The 20,822-nt window shown below is 37.6% G+C and overlaps 1 protein-coding gene across 1 annotated transcript in view; it reads left to right on the top strand.

Moving 5' to 3' along the window:
- The window catches only part of LOC101387906 (uncharacterized), a 122,183-nt gene that overhangs the window by 45,623 nt on the left and 55,738 nt on the right, over positions 1-20,822 (top strand). The window contains 2 exon segments of the mRNA XM_087437895.1: positions 1,867-1,953; positions 10,799-10,998. Coding sequence (XP_087294021.1) covers positions 1,867-1,953; positions 10,799-10,998 — 287 coding nt within the window.

Genomic DNA, 20,822 nt, shown 5'->3' with positions numbered 1-20,822 from the left:
GAAGGCTCCCATTCATTGTGCAGGCCTCCTTCTTGCACAGCTGGGCAAGACCCTAATTTCTCAACTGACAACAGGGATGAAATGGTTTGAGAACCTACAAACCAAAGAAACTTCTCCAGACTTTTGGTTAAAAATGACTTCACTTTGTTTCATTCTCCAAGGTCTTGATTAACTTGGTATTATTTACTAATAAGTCACGTCAGTAGGCAAAAAATTTGAGTTTTGTATTGAATTGGGGAGTTTCCAGGATCTGGGTACTAATAGTTGACTGAGGCTACTGTAGTAATATAATAAGGAATACACTACCGTTTTTGCTTTAATATAGGTGAATTATTTTGCCCGCATATGGGAGAGTGTATTTAGAATATCACAGTGCTTTGTGGTAAAGGGGGAAAAAAAAAAAAACAATTACAGTGAATGAGGTAGAATGGCTGTGTTATTGCAGTACATAAGACTTTGATTACATACTGCCAAGATTCATACCAGCCTAGTAGTTGTTGACAGATAAAGTAACAAAAATGAAACTCATTTATTTTTTCTTTATTGAGACCTCAAGGAAAAGCAGATTTTCAGTTCTTATACTTACTACATTGATAGAACAGAGACTGACAGCAAAAATGTGCCAGTCCAGAAATATAAATTAAACCTAGGTTCCGATCAAAATTCCATTTAGTCTTGGGAAAGGAGCTGCTGTTCGGATTATTTTTGATCCTGAAACGAATATACTGTGGAGTATCACAGTATACCTGGTATATATTAACCCTTTCCTGTGAGCAGTACTTTCAAAATTATTGTTGTTTTCAGTCTAAAAGGCTTTATGTCTTTTGCAGTGTTTGAGGCAACTTGAATTATTGTCAGAGTGGGTTACGTTTTACTGAATGCAAATTACTGGCAATAGACATATACATTTCAGTCTGCAGGAAGTATGAAACTAGATTTGGAAAATTGATAACAGAACTTTTTCTCTATTATAAAGTCATATTTGATACTACAGTTTGGTTATCGAGATAAGGACAAAAATAAGTGGAAAATGTCAAGTGAGAATTTTTGGTTTGTGTTGTTGAGATTGTTGATGTGAATTGAATAAAATTCCTGGCTAAATTATCTGTACCTTCCCTTTAGGCTACTTAAGTTGACACAACAAAAAAGACCTGTAAGCAGGCCCCTCTCACTTTTCTCCTTCCCTCCCTCCCTTCTCTTCCCTTCCCTTCCCTTCCCCTTCCTTCCTGCCTTCTTTCCTTCCTTCCTTCCTTCCTTCCTTCCTTCCTTCCTTCCTTCCTTCCTTTCTCTTTCTTCTCTCTCTTTCCTTCTTTCCTTCCTTCTTTCCTCCTTCCCTCTCTCCCTCCCCCCTCCTTCTCTCTCTTCTCTCTTTCTCTTTCTTTCTTTTTATTCAACTATCGACATGGAAATTTTGCTTCAGTTTCTCATAATTAAGACATGACTAAGTTAACTACAGAATTCTGGACACAATAACGTGATCTACTTAGTGAATGATATACGGGGTAAATAGAGTCATCAGTGAACTCTAAACATCATTAGACTCCAACAATGTCCATTTCTTGAGTATATCCTAAAAATAATTTTCCTGGAGTTTTTTTTTATTATTATTCTAAAGTCTACATTGGATAATTTTCTCATTAATTTTTTAGCAACAGAAAGATAACACGAGCTTGTTTCTTGATTTACCTTTTCTGACCTTTTGCAAGATGATAATTACAAAAAAGGGAGGCCTGGAAGACTTGTAAAAAAATTAAGCTTATAAAGTAGCTAAAATGGCCCTTCTGTGCTGGTGTCGATTTCAAAATTAACATTTTGGTTCATGTGCTTCTAATAATCACTGACCCTTACTTCATGTACTTTCCACAGGAAATGAATACAGCAGAAATTACTTTGACCCACTGATGGATGAGGAAATAAACCCAAGGCAGTGTGGGATGGAGGTCAGCAGAGAGGGTGAGCTAGAATTAAGTATGTAATTTTTATGTCAGAATATTCTTTTCCATTCATGAAAATGAGGTGACAAAGATCACACGTGCAGTTCCATTTAGATTTTGCAGCTTACAATTTAAATGGTAAGTTTTAAACACTAACAACTTGATGCGCAGCAAAGGTAATTTTTGATCAAGGACAGCAAACTGGCCAGAGAGAAGCAGCAGGAATTGGCTTTCCTTTGATGCTGCGGTAAGCTGTTTGGTGCCATTACAAGGCCAGTGTTTTGCATATGAAGAACATCATCACTTTACAAATGCCATCTCTGCTCTTGGAGTTTAAAATGAGCATTCTTCAATAAAATTCATCTGGCATATGAGATTTCCATACATGGTGACTACTGAATTCCTTTTGTAGAAGATGGAACCACCACCCTAAGTTTTGAACCACAAAGGTGCAGTAATATAATGATTTTCTCTTCTGTAATCTTGAGTCTAGTTGTGGTTGTAAAAGAACAAATCACAGTTGCTCCTTATGTGCATTCCACTATGCATAGCTGATAGTTTACCAAGCCCTCTAGGGTTTACAAAGGTTGTTGATGAGATAATGATAGTGACAAATACCTAGAGTCATTTGCAATCCAGATCATATTCCACTGTTGGGCACCAGTCACTGAATCTGCACTTTTTAATGAAAGACTAGGGTAAATCCTCACAAATAAAGGCTCAAGCACAGTGCAAAGATTACTTTAAAAGACAGTTTTTGATAGGGCCGGCCCCATGGCATAGTGGTTAAGTGCGTGCGCTCCGCTGCTGGCGGCCCGGGTTCGGATCCCGGGCGCGCACCGACGCACCGCTTCTCCGACCATGCTGAGGCGGCATCCCACATACAGAAACTAGAAGGATGTGCAGCTATGACACACAACTATCTACTGGGGCTTTAGGGGGAAGAAATAAATGAATAAATAAACAAAAATCTTTAAAAGACAGTTTTTGATAAACTAAACCTATTTTTAAATGATACAGAATCCATGGATAACATCAAAAGACATACACGCAGAATAAGGCAAGGACTTACTCTCAGAACCAGTTTTTACCAGTAGCTCAAAATCAGGGTTAATTGGAAACTGGAAAATCTCAACCTTTTATTTGCCTAAACACATTTGAGGGATGAGAGATGATCTCAATGAATTCTGGAGAGGAGTATCAATTGGATTATCAGTTGAAGTCTGTTTCAATTTCTTAGAGATCACAATATATAGTTGTATTTGGTGGAATTTTTGTAACGTAAGGACTAAAGTTTACTTAATAAGATATGTTGAATGAATGAAGAATGGCTCTAACCATGGACAGGTGAGTTTCATAAAATGGAATATTGTTGGTCACCCTTCCCTAGTCATTGCCCAATTCCTTTCATGAACTTGGGGGTCCACATTTTAGAGCAGACACCTCTCTTTATATCTGCCACAATTCAGTTTTAAGTCTGCAATTGATGATGTCTTCTTTTTTCTTTTTGCTGGGTATTCAAGCCCATGCAGTGACCCCATTTAGGGGAATAGACAGTGCTGAGGGGCACAGGATATCCTTCCACAACCTCTACAGCACAGGGCTGAAGACCATGCAGGGTTGTAATTGCAGTGCACTGGGATAGACCCTGAGGAGGGCCAGCCTGAGTAGAGGTGCAGTGCACAGCATTTTCTGTGGCAGGATTTGAGGGACACCCCAAATGTCTGCTTGCCCCCTCTATCTTCACTTTGGTTCAGCTTTGTTCTCATAATTATTTGTTTATAATTGATACTCTACTTGCTTCCAAAATAGTTTGAGGCAGCCTATAATAGAAGTATACATGAATATGGTCAAAGTTCAAATAAAGATGAAAGGGAGGATTTGAGAACACCTACAAAAGGAAGAAGTAAATGTACAAGAAACAGAGGACAATATTATAACTGTAATTAAGCACTCTTACTTTGAGCTTTCTGGAAGTCATGGTATAAAGGAAAATAGCGTAGGTTAGATAACTTGCAATGTTTAATAGAATTTATGACTCTTTATCAGTGTAAATAACCCACCACCAACACCATTTTATTTTTTTACACTAAATCCTCGAAGAATAATATTATGTCAATTGTTATATAGCAGAGACTGTAAAAATAATGGACAATTGCTTTATCATTGGTTTCTGGTAAACAGCTTTTACTTAATTTGGATTTGGACCTGAGTGCTGCTATGTAGCAGATGCACAATGTTTTATTATTTTACAATTTTGCATATGATTTGATATAGGTAATATTAGTTTGTGGATTAATCAGAGTTTTCCAAAGACAGAGAACCAATAGGATTTCTCTCCTTCTCTCTTTACATATTATATAATACATATAGAATGTGTGTGTGTGTGCATATACACACACATAGAAAGAGAGAAAGACATTTATTTTAAGGAATTGGCTCATGTTGATTGTGGTGGCTGGCAAGTCTATCTGTAAGGCAGGCTGGTAGGCTGGAGATTCAGGTAGGAGTTGATGTGAAGTTCAGGTCAACAATAATTTTGCAGTCTTGAGATTGAATTCAGCATGGCAGCAGGCTAGAAATGGAGGTATAATTTCTACGTTGCAGTGTTGAGGAGACTCACTTCTTTGGGAAACCTGTCTTTTTTCTTAAGTCTGTCAACTGGTTGGATGAGGCCTGCCCACATTATGGAGAGTAATCTGCTTTACTCAAAGCGTACTGATTTAAGTCTTAGCCACATATAAAAAATACCTTCACAGCAATATCTTGACTGGTGTTTGACCAAACAACTGGACACCACAGCCTAGCCAAGTTGACGCACAAAATTAACCATCACATGTTGCATTTCATAATAATTAATTCATAATAATGCTTTATAGGGTGGTGAGGGCCTGTTGATTGGACATACTAAATGTGTTTTCCCTGATCACCAAACCTTAACTATGCTGCTCTTTCTCTTATCACCTTGGTTTTTTTTTCTTTGGCATGCGCCCTAGTTATTAGTTACATATTTGTTGCTATGCTTATTTCTTTAGCAGCTCTCTTTTCCACTAGACCTTAAATGTCCTTAAGAATCAGGCATAGTGCTTGGCTCATATATGATGCTTAATATTTATTTGCTGACATGAAAATCACAAGCTATATGAAATCTCATTTTCTGTTGTCTCTTAGCATCTCTGCTGGCCTTACTCAATCCCAAGTGGACATCAGCTCCTACCTGGAATTGCTGAACTGCTTTTGTCTACATCCACTCCTGCCCCCCTTTAATCCATTCTCCACACAGCGTCTTGACATTCCCTTATTAAAGCCCTCTCATTGCTGCCTATCACTTCCAAGTTAAAGACCAATATACAGTCCGTCCGCATCTCAGGTCCCCTCCACTTGCTCTCCATGCTCCAGCCACACTGAACTTGTTTTTGTTCCTCATATACATGCAGCACCTTCTGGACACTGAACCCCCACCCCCACCCCCGGTGCTGGGACAGCCTCCTTTTGCTCCTTATGTGGCCAGTGTTCTCTCTTCTTAAATATTCGACTTAAATGTCAATTCTCAACTCCCTTGACTAACCTAGGTGATGTTTCCCTGTATACATCATTAAAGTGTAAATGAGTAAATTAATTTCAAGTTCTGAGCATAGTATCCAACACATGGCAGGCCTTCTGTAAATGTTGGTTATTATTACTCACTGGGTGCTCAAGGGGTGTCTTGAGCTGGATATAGTAACTCTGACCAACCAACACAAAACCCTCCCAAGCAGCCATTATGATTCCCATTTTGAAGATGAAGAAACAAGTTTAGAAAGATTTAACATTTTTCCTAAGATCACAGAGCAAACATGAAGTAGAAGTCAGACTTGTGTCTTTGGCACTATCTGTTCTCTTTCCCCTCAGGAGTTGTGTTTGCCCTGTTGGCTTTCTCCACTCCCCGCTTTGAGAAAAATTTCTGAAGGGAAAGGAAGCAGGTTAATTCAAACTGTTGAATTTGAAGGAGACATTCTCTTGCCTTCAGTTTCTGTGTTTGGTAACCTGTCTGACTCTCCAGGGTCTTATTGGGGCATCATTGAGGGAGGCTGCTCAGCGGGTCTGCCTCCCTAAGGAACCAGGACCTCAACAGCAATTGTCGGTTGGGTCTCTCTCATTCAAGTTCCTTTCATACAACGCCCAAAAAGCTGTCTATAACTCATTACTTCATAAGGAAAATAAAAATACTAGTTTAGAATGGCAGAACCCAAACTATTGAAAAATTATGTGCTTCATTCAATTGCTAAGTAGTTGACAACAACAAACAAAGGAGGGTGGCTGCCCTTTGCTGAGTGCCTACTACATGCCAGGCACGAAGCTAGGTGCTTTATGCATGTTATTTTGTTAATCCTCACAACCATCCCATTTTGGAGGCAAGAGGACTAAAGCTCAGGGACTCTAAGAAGCTGCCCCAAGATTACAGAGCTACGAAGTGGCAGAACTGGGATTGGTTGTGAGTTTGGCTGATACCAAACCTGTGCCAGGTTGCCTCTCTTCTAAACATGGTGTCTCTATTAATCCCATTTACCTCTTGTCTGTCTGTCTGTTTGACATCCTAAATGTAAGTTCGTTTATTTTTGTCTATCACCCTCATTGGTCCATCAGGATTATTAAGTCCTTATACTGGGACTTTTGTTACATCTGCAGAGAATTAGCCATCTAGGCGTCTTCTATTGCTTGATGTTAACTTCCAAATAAGATTCTTTTCTGAGCCATATATCTGCTTTATAAGTTTTGTAGCTGTTCCCACTAGGAGTTATAAGGAGTCAGGCAATGCTGGAATAAAAGTTCATGCTTCCCTCACGCACAATCTGCAAAATGTCTTCCAGGAATTGCCCCTCTCCTTTTTCCACAAATGTGGGGATGTAGGAGGTCCGTGCTGGCTCCTGGCAAGAAAAGAACATTTGCAGGTCAGCTGATGCTTGAAAAAGTCATCGTCTGTATATGTATTCTAATTCTAAGACTGGGACAGTCACCCAACTTGGCATCGTTTATGTTTGGTTCTATTCAGTGGCAGGAGATCCACCTAGATGACCCTTTAAACCCTCTTCCAGAACCATGTTTTTCCAATTATGTTTTTTTGTGTGTGTGTAATGACATGGCCTTGTTGCTTTAAATTCACAAAAGAACTAAGTAGCCCTTGTATTTGCTATTATATTACAATAGCATATATAAAAGAATCTAAGACCACCTAAGGCCACTCAAGTTTGTTGTTTCTTACATAAAGTAGTAAAAAAATATGATATATAGAGCGTAGCTAATGGAAAACGTTCATTTTGATCAAATGCTTATATATTCTATTATATGATTTGACAAACCAGAATGGCTTGTTCTGAAATGATTCTTGTGTAATAGATGTCATAATCCATTGAATACGAGATCCTTTTGATTGGAGAAGTATCCTATTACGAATACCCTGCAATACACATGTAAAAATCGTTGTTCCAATTATCGTTGATTTACAAAAGGTTTTTTTCTTTCAGAGCAAGGCAGCATATTGAATAGAATTTGTGTCCATGACCTATAAAATAACTAAATAGCCATGATGATTAATAATTTCTTTTTGTAATTACATTTGCATATCTGTGAATTAACTGATGAGAAAGTTATCATAAATATGTTCTTTTAGCACCCTTACAAGTTGATAATAGAATGCTCTGTGATAGATTAATGAGGCTGTTTGAAGAGAGTGGACGAGGAGAACCCTGAGGTAAGAGGCCAATTATTTTCAATCTTTTGTATTAACATTAGTTATAAATTCATTGAGATGGTTTCTTGCAAATGCTAATCTGTCTTTTCTAAATATAACCATTCGTTGATGACCTAGGTGTGTTTTTGATGGTTGGAAATATTTAAATATAGCTAAAGTTGGGGGAAAAAGTAATTACGGCCTAATTTACTGTAACTGCATAAAATTTATAACCCTAACTAGCAAAAATGATTTAACCGACTTACTATTGTGGATCCTGCAATGGCATGTGACATATTTGGATTCACTGATTTGTAAGGCAAATGTCACTCTTTTTTTTTTTTTTTTGAGGAAGATTGACCCTGAGCTAACATCTGTTGCCAATCTTCCTCCTTTTTTCTGTTTTTCTCTCCAAAGCCCCAGTAGTTAGTTGTACATGCTTCTAGTTGCTCTTTGTGAGACGCCGCCTCGGCATGGCTCGATGAGCAGTGTGTATGCCCACAATCGGAACCAGTGAGCCCCAGGCTGCCAAAGTGGAACACTCGAACTTAACCACTCACTACGCCACTGGGCCAGCCCCCAAATGTCACTCTTTTTAAAGAGTATGACTTAGCTTTTAAGCAAATGCTTTGGGATGATAGAAGACAAGTAGTATATTGTTTTCAGTCTTACTGTGGGAATTCATGCTTGTGAATGTTAGGATCTTTAAGTAAGAAATTCTTATATGTATTTAATCTATGAATTTAAAGATAATTCTTTACAAACTAAATTCTAAATTCTTAGTTTAACACATATAAATTCATGCCAGAACCACACTGGACTTTTTACCAAAGCACTAGTGTAAGTTGCTGTATACACATATATTCAAATTCATGGGGAATAATTCTATTAAGCTTTTTTCTCAGTGTGTGCTTGGTTCTTCTCAATCATTTTGTCTTCCTTATTACGACAATTCCTTAAAGTACTTGTAAGGAGTAGGGCTGATTATGCTTAAGTCTTTTAATAATTACAGCTGTTATTTCTATTGAATTTATGCTTAGCTTCACTATTTACTAGCTGTATGACTTTGGGCCAATTTTTTAACCTTTCTTTGCCATTTCTGCCAAATGGATATATTATACCTGCCACATGGAGCAGTTATGCAGATAAGCACATACCTAGAATAACAAAAATGATGATGGTAATGATGATGATAATGTTGATGATGATGATGAAAATATTAATAGTAGCTAAACATTTATTGAGTGCTTACTAGGTACCTGGTATGGTTCTAAGCACTGTTCTAAATAAGATAAATATTAACTTATTTAAACTTTGTAACATCCTTAAAGATTAGACCCCATTTTGGTCACCTTTCACAGAACAGCACTCCCTAAAAATTTTATTCCTGCCTAGATACACCTCCCTTTACTTTTTTGCTATCAGTTTGTGTAGCCACACTTTTGTTTCTTTTTGTCTTTATAAAGAAAGGAAACTCATTTTTCATGCCAGTTTGATCCTTCATTTTGAGGATCCTAAATTCAAATGAGATATTTGTCAAGATTCTCCAGAGAAGCAGAATCCAATAGAACCAATAGAGAGAGAGAGAGATTTTAAGAAATTGGCTCATGCAATTGTAGGGGCTGACAAGTCTGAGATCCTTAGGGCAGACTGGCGGTAGAATCAGGGAAGAGTTGATATGAAATCCAGGCAGGAATTGATGTTGTAGTCTTGAGACCGAAAGCCACAGGCCAGGTCAGCAGGCTGAGAACTCAGGCTGAATTTCGTGTGTTGCAGTCTTGAGACCAAATTCCTCTTTTCCGGGAACCTCAGTCTTTACTCTTAAGGTCTTCAACTGATTGGAAGAGGCCCACCCACATTATGAAGGGTCATCTGTTTTACTCAAAGTCTACTGATTTAAATGGTTAATCACATCTAAAAATTGCCTTCATGGCAACATCCAGACTGGTGTTTGAACAAAAACTGGGCACCATAGCCCAGCCAAGCTGACATATAAAATTAAGCATCACAAACAGTTATATTTAAATCAGTCAGGCCTCTATATTTTTAGTCTAATATCTGAGTGAGCAAATAGATATTGAATACCTTTTTTTCTGCTAGACATTGAGTAACGCACTTTTAGACCTGTTATGTCCTTTCCATTCTTACAACTGTTTGCAGCTTGGATCCCTGGAAACCACTAAACTACACATTTACAGGTAGCACCTAATTGGTCTTCTAAAATCATTGATGGGCTTACAAATGTCTTATGGAATTTACAGAATAGTCAGGTACTTGACCAACTATTTTATACACGAGGATATAACTGAGACCTAGAAAGAGAAGCAAGAAGGAAGGCCAGCAGCCTCTAGATGCTGCAGCCCAGGGCTCTCGCCACTGCCCCACCTCATTTCCCTCCTGAGAAAGAAACTCTCTTCCATTGGCTGACAGTGTCAAGGTTCTTGTTAAAATTCTAACATTGGAGGCATGGAAAATTCAATATTTTACCTTCCAGCATTTTTTTTTGAGAAGAGAGAGGATTACTTTCTATTTACAGCATGCATCTAGTAGATGAATAGATGCATTTTGTAGATGATACTGTTTTCGGATGATAGAGAGAGAAGTAAAGTACACATACCATTTATATAAATGCTGGCATTTCTATGCAAATAAACAAGGCAGCCCAAATAATGTCGCTCTGTGTGTGCAAAGTTCAGGAACTATTCTCAGGGATCCCAATTTGGGAAATGAACCCAAGACCTCTGGCTTCTCCTAAACCTATTCATCTCCCAAACTTGTTTCAGTAAAATGGCAAGAAAGTGGTAAGATGTTGAAGTGACGAACATGTAATATTAACGCATAGAATAGCCCAGTATCTGCATTTTAGGATGTATTTGGTAAGTGGGCAAAAGGCTTTAATGCATAGCTGTACTTGACTCACTCTGTGAACATGACAGGATGAACAAAGGTTGGTGTCATGGTTGGTTTTTAATAAAACTTATTCTGGGCTTTAGTGATTTCCCAGCACGTTAAACAGAAAATAATTTGCTAAATTGTAGATTATGAAAACTTTATCCAATATAAGAAAAAGGTGGTTAGATGACTGTGTGTTTAGCCAACGTTGAAGTGATAAAGAGCAAGTGGAATTCCATGTTGATCTTCTTGGGGTAAATAGATGAGAGCATCCAGGAGAAGACTTGGGGTTCTGAAGAGCCGAGGAGTTCCAGTAAGAGTCCTGAACTCCACCAACAGGACGGTGAAGCCACCTCTGCTTACAGTGAGGAGTTTGAAAGATATGCTCAGAAAGACGTAATTCTGCTTAGAAGTTCTTCATTAGAACAGGTCAGCATTAAACTACATATCAAGAAATATAAGGTAATCTTTCTTTTTAACAAGTTGAAATGTCAATCCTACACATTGTCTAATGATTTTACTGACTGACACACCTCTTTCTAGAACACAGGATTCATGATTTCCATGAGTCTTTTCCCTTATTTTTCATACACGTTTTACCATGCAGAACTTATGCTATTTATCAATATCAATCCTGGCCCTTGCACAATTTAGTTTCACTTCATCTGGTTTTAATTTATGTTAGAGTGCTAATCTCTAGCATATTATAAAGTATCTGTAATAAAACCTGAAACCAGCATAAACTTACTCGGATAAAGTTAAGAAACTACTTGGACCTGTTTGCATAAGCACTGTATAAATATGTGAATAATCTAGTGTTTGTGAAGTCGCCATTTAAGGAACTTAACTTGTACATTGTAACTGTTGTGACTCACGCCACACGACGGAGTCTTTAGTCCATGGATTGTGTTGACTTCAGAGACACCTTTTCTGTTTTCTTCGTCAGTAGTTTCTATTTATCTGTAATGTAGTGTTATGTGCTCAGATCCACCAAAGAGAGGAATAGTATTTCTTCCATGTAGTCGCTTTATCTATCTCAAATAAACATACAAGAATGTCACATGTCTAGGTCCAGGTGTGTATATGTGTGTGTGTGTCTGTGTTCTGTTTTGTGAAAGGTAAGCTGATTCAGGCTAAAGACGAAAAAAAATATCACCAGGTGAAAAAGATTGTTCTCAATGATGTCTTTCATTAAAACAGGTCACAAGTGGAAACATTATTTCCTGCTTTAGAAGTGAGAGGAATAGCTCAGTTTGGGGGGGAGGTAATTCTCTAATTTAGAGTGTGGAAATTCCATAACAGAGTTTATTTTCTTCATTTGGGCCACTTAGATCTGAATATCCTGGGCACATTAAGGTTACATCTATTTTGAGCTTTCTCAAGTAAATGACCCTAATTAACAAGTACAGCCTTTCCTAACAGGCACCTGGATGGCTCCTGTAGTGGGGTGAATTGTGTCCTCCAAAAAGATACATCTGAGTCCTAGCCCCTGGTAACTGTGACTGTGACCTTATTTGGAAACAGTCTTTGCAGATGTAAGTAAGCCAAGGATCTTCAATGAAATTATCCTGAATTTAGTGTGGACCCTAAATCCAATGACTAGTGTCATTATAAGAGAGAGATTTGAGACACAGACACGCACAGTGGGGAAGGCCAAGTGAAGACGAAGGTGAAGACTGGAGTGATGCCTCGACAGGCAAGGGAACGCAAGCATTGCCACAGGCACCAGAAGCTAGACGAAGGCACGGGATGGATTCTCTGCTAGGACCCCATGGAGGAATCAACCCTGACAACACCTAGATCAGACCTCCAGCCACCAGAACTGTGAGACAATAAATTTCTGCTATTTTAAGCCACCAAGTTTGTGGAAATTTGTTACTGCAACAATAGGCAACTATTATAGCTCCAAAGGTGAGATCCTGTGAGCTGGATCTCACATGATCTCAGCCGCTCACCAGCCTTCGTCCCCCTCACGTTATGCCTCTTCATTGATATTTTAACAATGACTTGCATCTTTATCAAGACAGGGCTCTCAAAGGACATTGAGGTGAAAAAGGATGCATGGCTCTGTCCTTGCATATAAACTTTCTTTAAACAATGATTTTTCAGATGTATATTCTGATATATTAACAGTTCAATATTCTCTATCTATTTTTTTGCACCATGTGGTGCCATTGTATGTATTTCAGTTATCTCCGTGCTTTCCAGAATGAGTACATGGATTACTTTATGATATGTGGCTGATATTTTTTATATCCTTATCCTGTAAAATGTAAGCTGAGGAGGAGAATGTTCGCCTGCTGTGTGGTGGTGAGGCTAACATGCAAAGGGCCAGCCCAGTGTCTAGGAGCCCAATAAGAGTAGAACTCAAGGCTGCGTTTTTATCATGTGTCAGTATCAGGAAAGGGTAAAAACATTCATGAGAATTTAAGTGTTTCACTTATGGGACCATTATTTTCTTCTAACCATGAAATTTGTGATCTTCTCTATTTCCTCTCCTAACCTATATGTCTTAAGTTATGTGAAATGTGACCTAAACTGACTGAACAAATAACTACGTGAGAAATCATGTGCTGATGGAAGAACATGTGGATAGATTCCTATGGTGGAAGGAGGCTGAGCTTTGGAGTCAGAACTCTGTTCGAGCCCTGGCTTTGGCACTTGTGGATGTGGGATCATAGGCAAGTCACTTGACTTTCCTGACCTCGGTTTCCTCATCTGTAAATCAGGTGAGTGATATCTATTTCAGTGCATTGTTAGGAGGATGAGATGAGCCATCCGTAGAGTCCAGCACACAGTAGGTGCTCATTAAATGGAGGCAGCACTAAAAAGAGAAAAGATGCTAAGGCCCCTTCCCAGGTCAGTGCTCATCATGTTCTTACCTTCACTGTGTCAATAAGTTCCCTGAACACTCAAGGCAGCATTATATATGTGGTATTAAAGGTCATAGCTTCCATCCTCGGTTCTGATATTTATATAAACTTGAACCTCTGTGTAAAATAGGGCTAAGTAACTTGAACCTCTTACGGTTGTGGTGAGGATTAATGAGATGTGTCCAAGTGCCTGGCAGTTAATGTTTTCCTCTTCTTATGACTCATTTTATGTATTTGTTGAGACTCTTACCTATTCTTATTTTTTATTGCTATTGTAATGGTGAACTGATACTTATAAAAGTCAAGGTGTTTAAATGGAGATGTTTAGCCGGGGTGGGGGGGGGGGCCCGGGATCCCAGCAGGGATAAGGGTTGTTGAGTGAGTCCCTTCTCTCAAGCCATTTATCTGTAACTGTTAATTTATACGGGGACTGGGGTGATTGCTTCTTGTCCCGATATGGGCCGTGTTGTGGTGGTGGATGTTGGGGTGACAAAAGAATATAGATTGCAAAAGGAGATTAAAGGGGTCCCTTACTAAGAAGTTGCCATGGGGATTGGGCTGGGAATTGTCTGGTACAGAGATTACTGTGTGAAAACTCATCAGACCCAGAGATCCTGATAGCTGATGTGCATCTTAGAAAAAAAAGAAACAAGAAAAAATCTCCTATGTTCATAGTGAAGGAACTCTTTCAGTAAACTTTGTGTCACCTTGGGGCCCCAAGCACACCTACTGTGGGACCCTTTATTTTCTGTCTAGACAGAATAGAACATAGAGGAATGAAGAATTTGCCTTCTCACTTTGCTAAAGCATTGTGTTGGCTTGTGTGTGTGTAGGTGGTGGGGGTATGTTACAGAGCCCAACTGGACCAGCGCCACTTACTTCCCACAGACTCAATGTGAAACTGATGAGGAAATCACTCATGGAGTCCACCTATAGTTAGCAGGATGTGATAGTGATGTCAACAATGACACAATCACACCTGAAACAGTAGGGAGCATCAGCCTAGGTAAGTCACCCTAGGTAAGCTCGCCTAGGTAAGCTTAGGTGAGTTACCCACTGAGGACTTCCAGAAATACTTGGAGGAGAACTTTACAATTGGCAAAGGTCACCTGACAAAGGTAGGAGCCCATGAAATCTGGTCATTAATGTGACCACTTGTTAGTCTACACGAATCAGTCCACGTCCAGTAGGCTGGTTCTGTAACTGTCTCAGAAGGATGCTACAGCCAACATTTCCAGTCTAAGGCAATTGAGGCAGCAGGGTACCTGGGGGCATGATGAGATTATGAGGGACAAAACCAAAAGAACGGTGGATTGCAGGGGACATACACTCCTAGAGTTAATTGAGAGGATCATAATTCAAGGGTGATGCAAATGATGAAATATTATGTTTATTGTTATCATAGGGTAACAGTTACCTAGGTATATAAAGTTACTTTAGAAATATTTGTGCTTTTTGTATTCCATTGATATTGGAAAGCTTGTAGGAAAGACATTATGAAATGACTTAGGTCTGAGAATTATCCTGTGAGCAATAAAACTAGTTATTTAAGTGCATAGTTTTAACAAATTTAATCACAGAAGAAATCCAGGAAAATAATAATACATTGTTTTTCAATAAGTATTAAATTAAAAATAAAATTATTTTATTTTTTAGCTATCAGAAGGAAGTGTTTTCCTGGACATTTTCTAATATTTACTGTATCCGATGTACCTGTTCCTAATCAGTTGCAGATAACTAGGTTTTCCTCTGAATTTTAATTATAAACAGTCCATACATTTAACTTATTCAATTAGGAAACCATGCTTTGAGGAGTTCTTTTTAAAAAATGATTCATATGTAATATACTATAATAAGTCAGGGAAAATGACTTTAAGTTTTTGTCTTGATTTAAAAAATAAAATATAGCCTCTAGGGTAATGGTGGAATAAACATGCTAGCCTGAACACAGAGTCTTCCAGGGAAACATTCTGAGAAGCTTACCAGTGTGTACTGACAGCTAACTCCACTTTTCTAAATTCTCTGTCACTGCCTGGCATTTGGTAATGGGCGTGAATCACATCTAGCATTCTGTGTGAAAGTCAAGTCTGAAACCTGGTTCTTGAATATGAGAGAAAGTGTAAAATCCATAATAAAATCTCTATAAATAAGAGGAAGATTTCATAATATACTTTAACAAATTAAGCAGTATATTTTCTGTAAGCCATAAACATATATTCCACTCTGTGGTTAACATAGAAAACGTTTTAGAGGGAAAATGGATTTTTAAAAACCACTGGAGACATTTACATGAGCTAAACTTCATTTGTAAACTCAGCCAGTATAGGAGCTCATCTATCGCTCCTTAAATAATACATTCAATGTAAACAAAAATTAAGATATAATGAATAAATCTGTGAAGAGAAAGAGAGCAAGAACACAAACATTATTTCATAGTGAAAAAAAGCAGTAGTGATTTTTCACATGATTTTCCTCATTCAAGGGAAAGAGTGGTGACATTGTCATCTTTATAGTTCACAAGCCTCTATACCATCCAATCCCTTTTCTGAGGTAGGCAGGAAAAATGTCATATTATTGTAAATGTAAAGGTGGTTCTACCAAGTAGAAATACAATTTCAGAAATTAAAAAACTTATGGAATCCTTTTCAGTCTTACCACTTGGTTAAGTCTATACAAGAAAAGTTTACTATCTAATTTATGGCACTCAAATTTTTCCTTATTTAGCCTCCATTTTATTTATTTATCTTTTAATTCCTCATGAGTTACTTGGCATACCTTTTGAACATCCCAGCATGTTCAGGAAACCAAAGGGTTCAGATGGAAGCATTCTTGCCAAAGCTGACTAGCATTGAAGGAGAAGCATCCTACCATCTAGGATGAATAAACACATTTTAGTGATGTTTCTGTGCTCTGAAAAGCTTTATCTAGTGCAGTCACAATTAACTTTTTCTCTACTTACTGCCAGTTCACATTTTATAAGCACCTCTAAGTGAAAACTTTTAGTCTTATTTGCAAAATAAAAATGATGTTATTTTTACTTTTTTCATTGAGATTTATTTTATATACTATCTTTTCTTTTTGCTGTGATTGGTAATATTTTCAGTTAATATTAGAACGTGGTCTCCATCTTTCCTTTCCTCCTTTCCAATAGTTGGAGCTATTGAAGCTGATAATTAGGCAACTGGGGTCACTGAAGAAGTTTATATCATTAAAAAATGTGTGAGCCCACAGCATAACAGCAACCTATCAATAAGTAAAGCAATTAATTCTACAGTCAAGCAAAATAAGATGGTCCAAGCATGTATCTCTGGTGGCTAGGCATGGTCAAAGGATAACATATTATATTGCTGGAGATGGGATGGGTTGATCGTTCTTCAAAAATCTCCATGAACATAATTTCTTAGAAGTGAAGATTCAGTATCAGTAGACTGTCAGAGAGTTTGAGGTTCTATTATTGGATACAAATCTGAAGTGTACAAATTATTTCTGACAAGAGGCAGATATATTTCCTTTGATACTCAGGTAAGCCATGGGGTGTGGTTCATGTGCTCTTTGGAAGTCCCGGAGCCTATAGGACATGTGCCAGAACAGGGAGCCACCCCACTTCTGCATGGAATTGGGCTCAGGAAGGAGAATGTGTATTGTCATGACTTGGAGTATAGGTTTATATGTCCTTATAGAACCATATGTAGGGAAAGACAAAGTAGGAGAACTGAATAATCTTCAGTAGATTGTCACATTCTATTAAGCTTTTAAATCCTATTCTAAACTGCTATATTTAAAATTATAGTAAAGTGGTTCCTGACTTATCTAGCCTGTTCCCCTTTATCTTTTGTTTATACATAGTTCACCGCCAACAACAACAAAGTTTCCTCCAAGTTCAAGGTAAGCTGAACTGGCTGTCAATTAGCATTTTGACCAGAGATCTTCTTACTTTTAGTAAAACAAATCAACATTTCTGAAACAAAGATAATAATGAAAGAGTTTCTTGTTTGTTTGTTTTAGAGCAAAGCATTCTACTTTTTATATAACTTTTTTCAATTTCACCTTATCGGGAATGCCACACTGAACGTGATTTTATTACATATAGTTTTAAAACAAAACAGCAGCATCAGTTTGACAAATGATTTAATAATTCCACCCTCTTCTTTGCACAACTATTCCCATTTGCTTATAAAGATCCTTGTATAACCAAATTTCCTTCAGAAACTCAGCCCTTAATTATACATCAGCAAATGAAAACTTGTGCTGAATAAGACACAAATGAGAATACAACATTGTTTTCAAGAGAAAGGAGCTCCCATATTTGATATTAAACATTTATAATAGTGCTTCAGTAAATAAGTCAAGATACTTACGCTTTATTCCATGAGCTCCTTTACAGAAAGAGTCATATCTTTTTATCTTCAACACCAAGCACTGGTCCTGTAGAAAATATAAAGTTTACCCTCATTGAATGCTTTTTGAATGAATGAATGAATGAATAAGTGAATGCTGCAGATAACTGGTAGGGCAAAATTTTCATGGCTATCATTGGCCTATAACTGTTCTCTGATAGTTATTTTCTCTAACGCAGTTTTAATGTCATTATGTGGAGTGTTATGATTTGGTACTTTCATACATATAATCTAAATTACTTTTTAAAATATTTAAGTCATAGAATAGAGAAAAATCCTCTTTCTGTTTTTTCCAGATTTATTGACAAATTTAATTGACAAAAAAATTGTAATATATTTAAAGTGTACAATGTGATGATTTGGTATGTGTATTTTGTGTGTGTGTGAGAATGCTTAAGATCTACTGTCTTAGCAATTTTCAAGTATACGATATAGTATTATTAACTATAGTCACCATGCTGTACGTTAGATCTTCAGAACTTATTCAACTTATAACTGAAAGTTTGTATCTTTGACTAACATCTTTTTCCCCCACCGCCCCACCTTTGGCAACCACCATTCTACTCTCTGTTTCTATGAGTTTGACTTTTTTTTAGATTTCACATATAAGTGATACCATACAGTATTTGTCCTTTTCTGTCTGGCTTATTTGACTTATCATAAAACTCTGAACAGATTAGGCATAGAAGGAATGTACCTCAACATAATGAAGCCCATCTGGGACAAGCCAACAGCTAACATAATACTTAATGGTGAAAAGCTGCAAATTTTCCTCTAAGATCAAGAACAAGACAAGGGTTCCCACTCTCGCCACTTCTATTCAACATAGTACATGAAGTCCTCACCAGAGCTCTTAAGTAAGAAAAAGAAATAAAAGTCATCCAAATCAGAAAAAGGCTCTTTAATAATATAATAGCTGACATTCATTGCATACATACTGATACTGTTCTGAGCACTTTGCATAATTTAATCTCACAAGTGCTTTAAGAAGATAGTGTTATCGTCCCCATGTTACAGAAGAGCACCCTGAGGCAGAGAGAAGCTAAGTAACTTGGAGAAGGCTTTAGAACTAAACGTTGCTGAGCCAGGGTTCAAGCTTAGCTATCACACTATACTGCTAGTGGCAGTTCACAGTATTCAAAGAAGATGGCTTTTAATATAAAATTTCCTATCATTCATCTGGCACTTTATATTTTGGAGGGAGTGACATTCCAGGCCAATTAAGTGCTTTTGACATCCCTTAAATTATCCTATAGAGAATATGGACCAACATATTTTATGAGTTGAGTGATAACATTATTTCGTCTCGTATTTGGTAAAACCAAGAAAAACAATGTTGAGATATGTTTATAATAGCTTAAAGACTCAGCGGCATTCCTTGTAGTTAAGCTGGGAAAACAATGTCCAAGAAAGAATGAATTACAAAATAATCATTCTTTTATTTTTGAAAATACAGAGCATTTAAAAAATTTGACTAACATCCTCACCCTACCTACCGTTGAATTCATATCTTATATACTTCACCCACCTTAAAAAAAAGGACTGTCATTCCGCAAATATATACCACATTAAAAAAAAAATTATTCTCCACAATTCCTAGCTGGTCACATCCTACTATCATTTCCTTTAGGAAGTCCAATCACTTGTTCTTCTCTTCTCACATCTTGCCTTGTATCCTCTAAGTGGCACATCTCTTTAAAATGCTCTGAACTCCTTGAATTTAGGAATTTTGTCCTGTTTGTGTGTCTTTCTACCCAACACCCAGCCTGGAGTTCAATATTTGCTAATTAGGTATTTATTGAATAGACATTTGATACATCACATATTGGATAAATGAATAACTATTCACCTCCTAACTTGTATCTTTATAAGGTCATGAATCCAATTAGAATTTTCATATGTGAAGACTAAACAAAGTGAACCACAGTATAATCATTACAGCATTGTTGGTACTGTTCTTTGTGTTCTTTAACTCTAGCTGCCATAATAAAGTACCACAGACTGGGTGGCTTAAACAACAGACATTTATTTTCTCACAGTTCTGGAGGCTGGAAATCTGAGATCAGGATGCCAACATGGTAGGATTCTGGGGAGGGCCCTCTTCCTGGTTTGTAGACAGCCTCTTTCTCCCTGTATCCTCACATGGGGGTGAGAGAGGGTGAGGGAGAGAGGGAGAGAGGGTGAGGGAGAGAGAGGGAGAGAGGGAGAGGGGGAGAAAGGGAAAGAGAGAGAGAGGGGGAGAGAGCGCAAGCAGGTGTCTCTTCTTATGAGGGCACAAATGTCATCATGAGGGCCCTGCCCTCAGGACCTCATCTAAATCTAATTATCTCCCAAAGGCCCCATCTCCAACTACAGTCACATTGGGGATTAGGGCTTAAACATATGAATTTTGCAGAAACACAATTCAGTGCGTAGAACTCTTTCTAAAAAAATACTAGATTTTCATGAAAACTTTTCTACATAGATCCTAGCTCATGAAAAATTCATTTGCCCTGAGTGCTGAAGAATGTACTTGTTTCACAAACGTTTCAGCTGAAGTGCTTCTAGTGGCTGAGTGCCTCGTTTATTTTAGGAGAGAGCTTTGTATGGGAACGAGGCCTGAGGCTGAGAAAGAATACCACTCAGAGACGGGTGGACTGCCAAGGCTCTGAGAAATTGTACTCCTTCCTGCCTATCAGAGACCTAAAGTGCTTCTAAATATTCCTAGAAGAAGATTTTGACATGCACTTTTAGGAGGGACAAAGTAAAATAAAATTACTTATTTTATTGCTAATGTTTATAAACTTTCTTCAATCATTTGAAATCTGATTTGTACCATAATGATTCTGTGCTATCTATCAATTTGGAAAGGATGAAGTCTTTTCAAACATGGGCTGAGTATGTACCATTTTTGCTATTTAGATTGCTCCCTTTGAGTATCTAATGTGTTAGAATACAGAATGGTACAATGGAACATAGTTTGAGAAGGAACAGAAAATAAGTTTATATTTGTGTGATTGAAAATTTCCAGCAAAAC

The sequence above is a fragment of the Ceratotherium simum genome, chromosome 13 (assembly GCF_057802395.1).
Source record: "Ceratotherium simum simum isolate JZ-2026a chromosome 13, ASM5780239v1, whole genome shotgun sequence".
Taxonomy (NCBI): domain Eukaryota; kingdom Metazoa; phylum Chordata; class Mammalia; order Perissodactyla; family Rhinocerotidae; genus Ceratotherium; species Ceratotherium simum.
The sequence above is the reverse complement of the archived record's forward strand: the minus strand, read 5'-3'. Positions and strand labels throughout refer to the sequence as shown.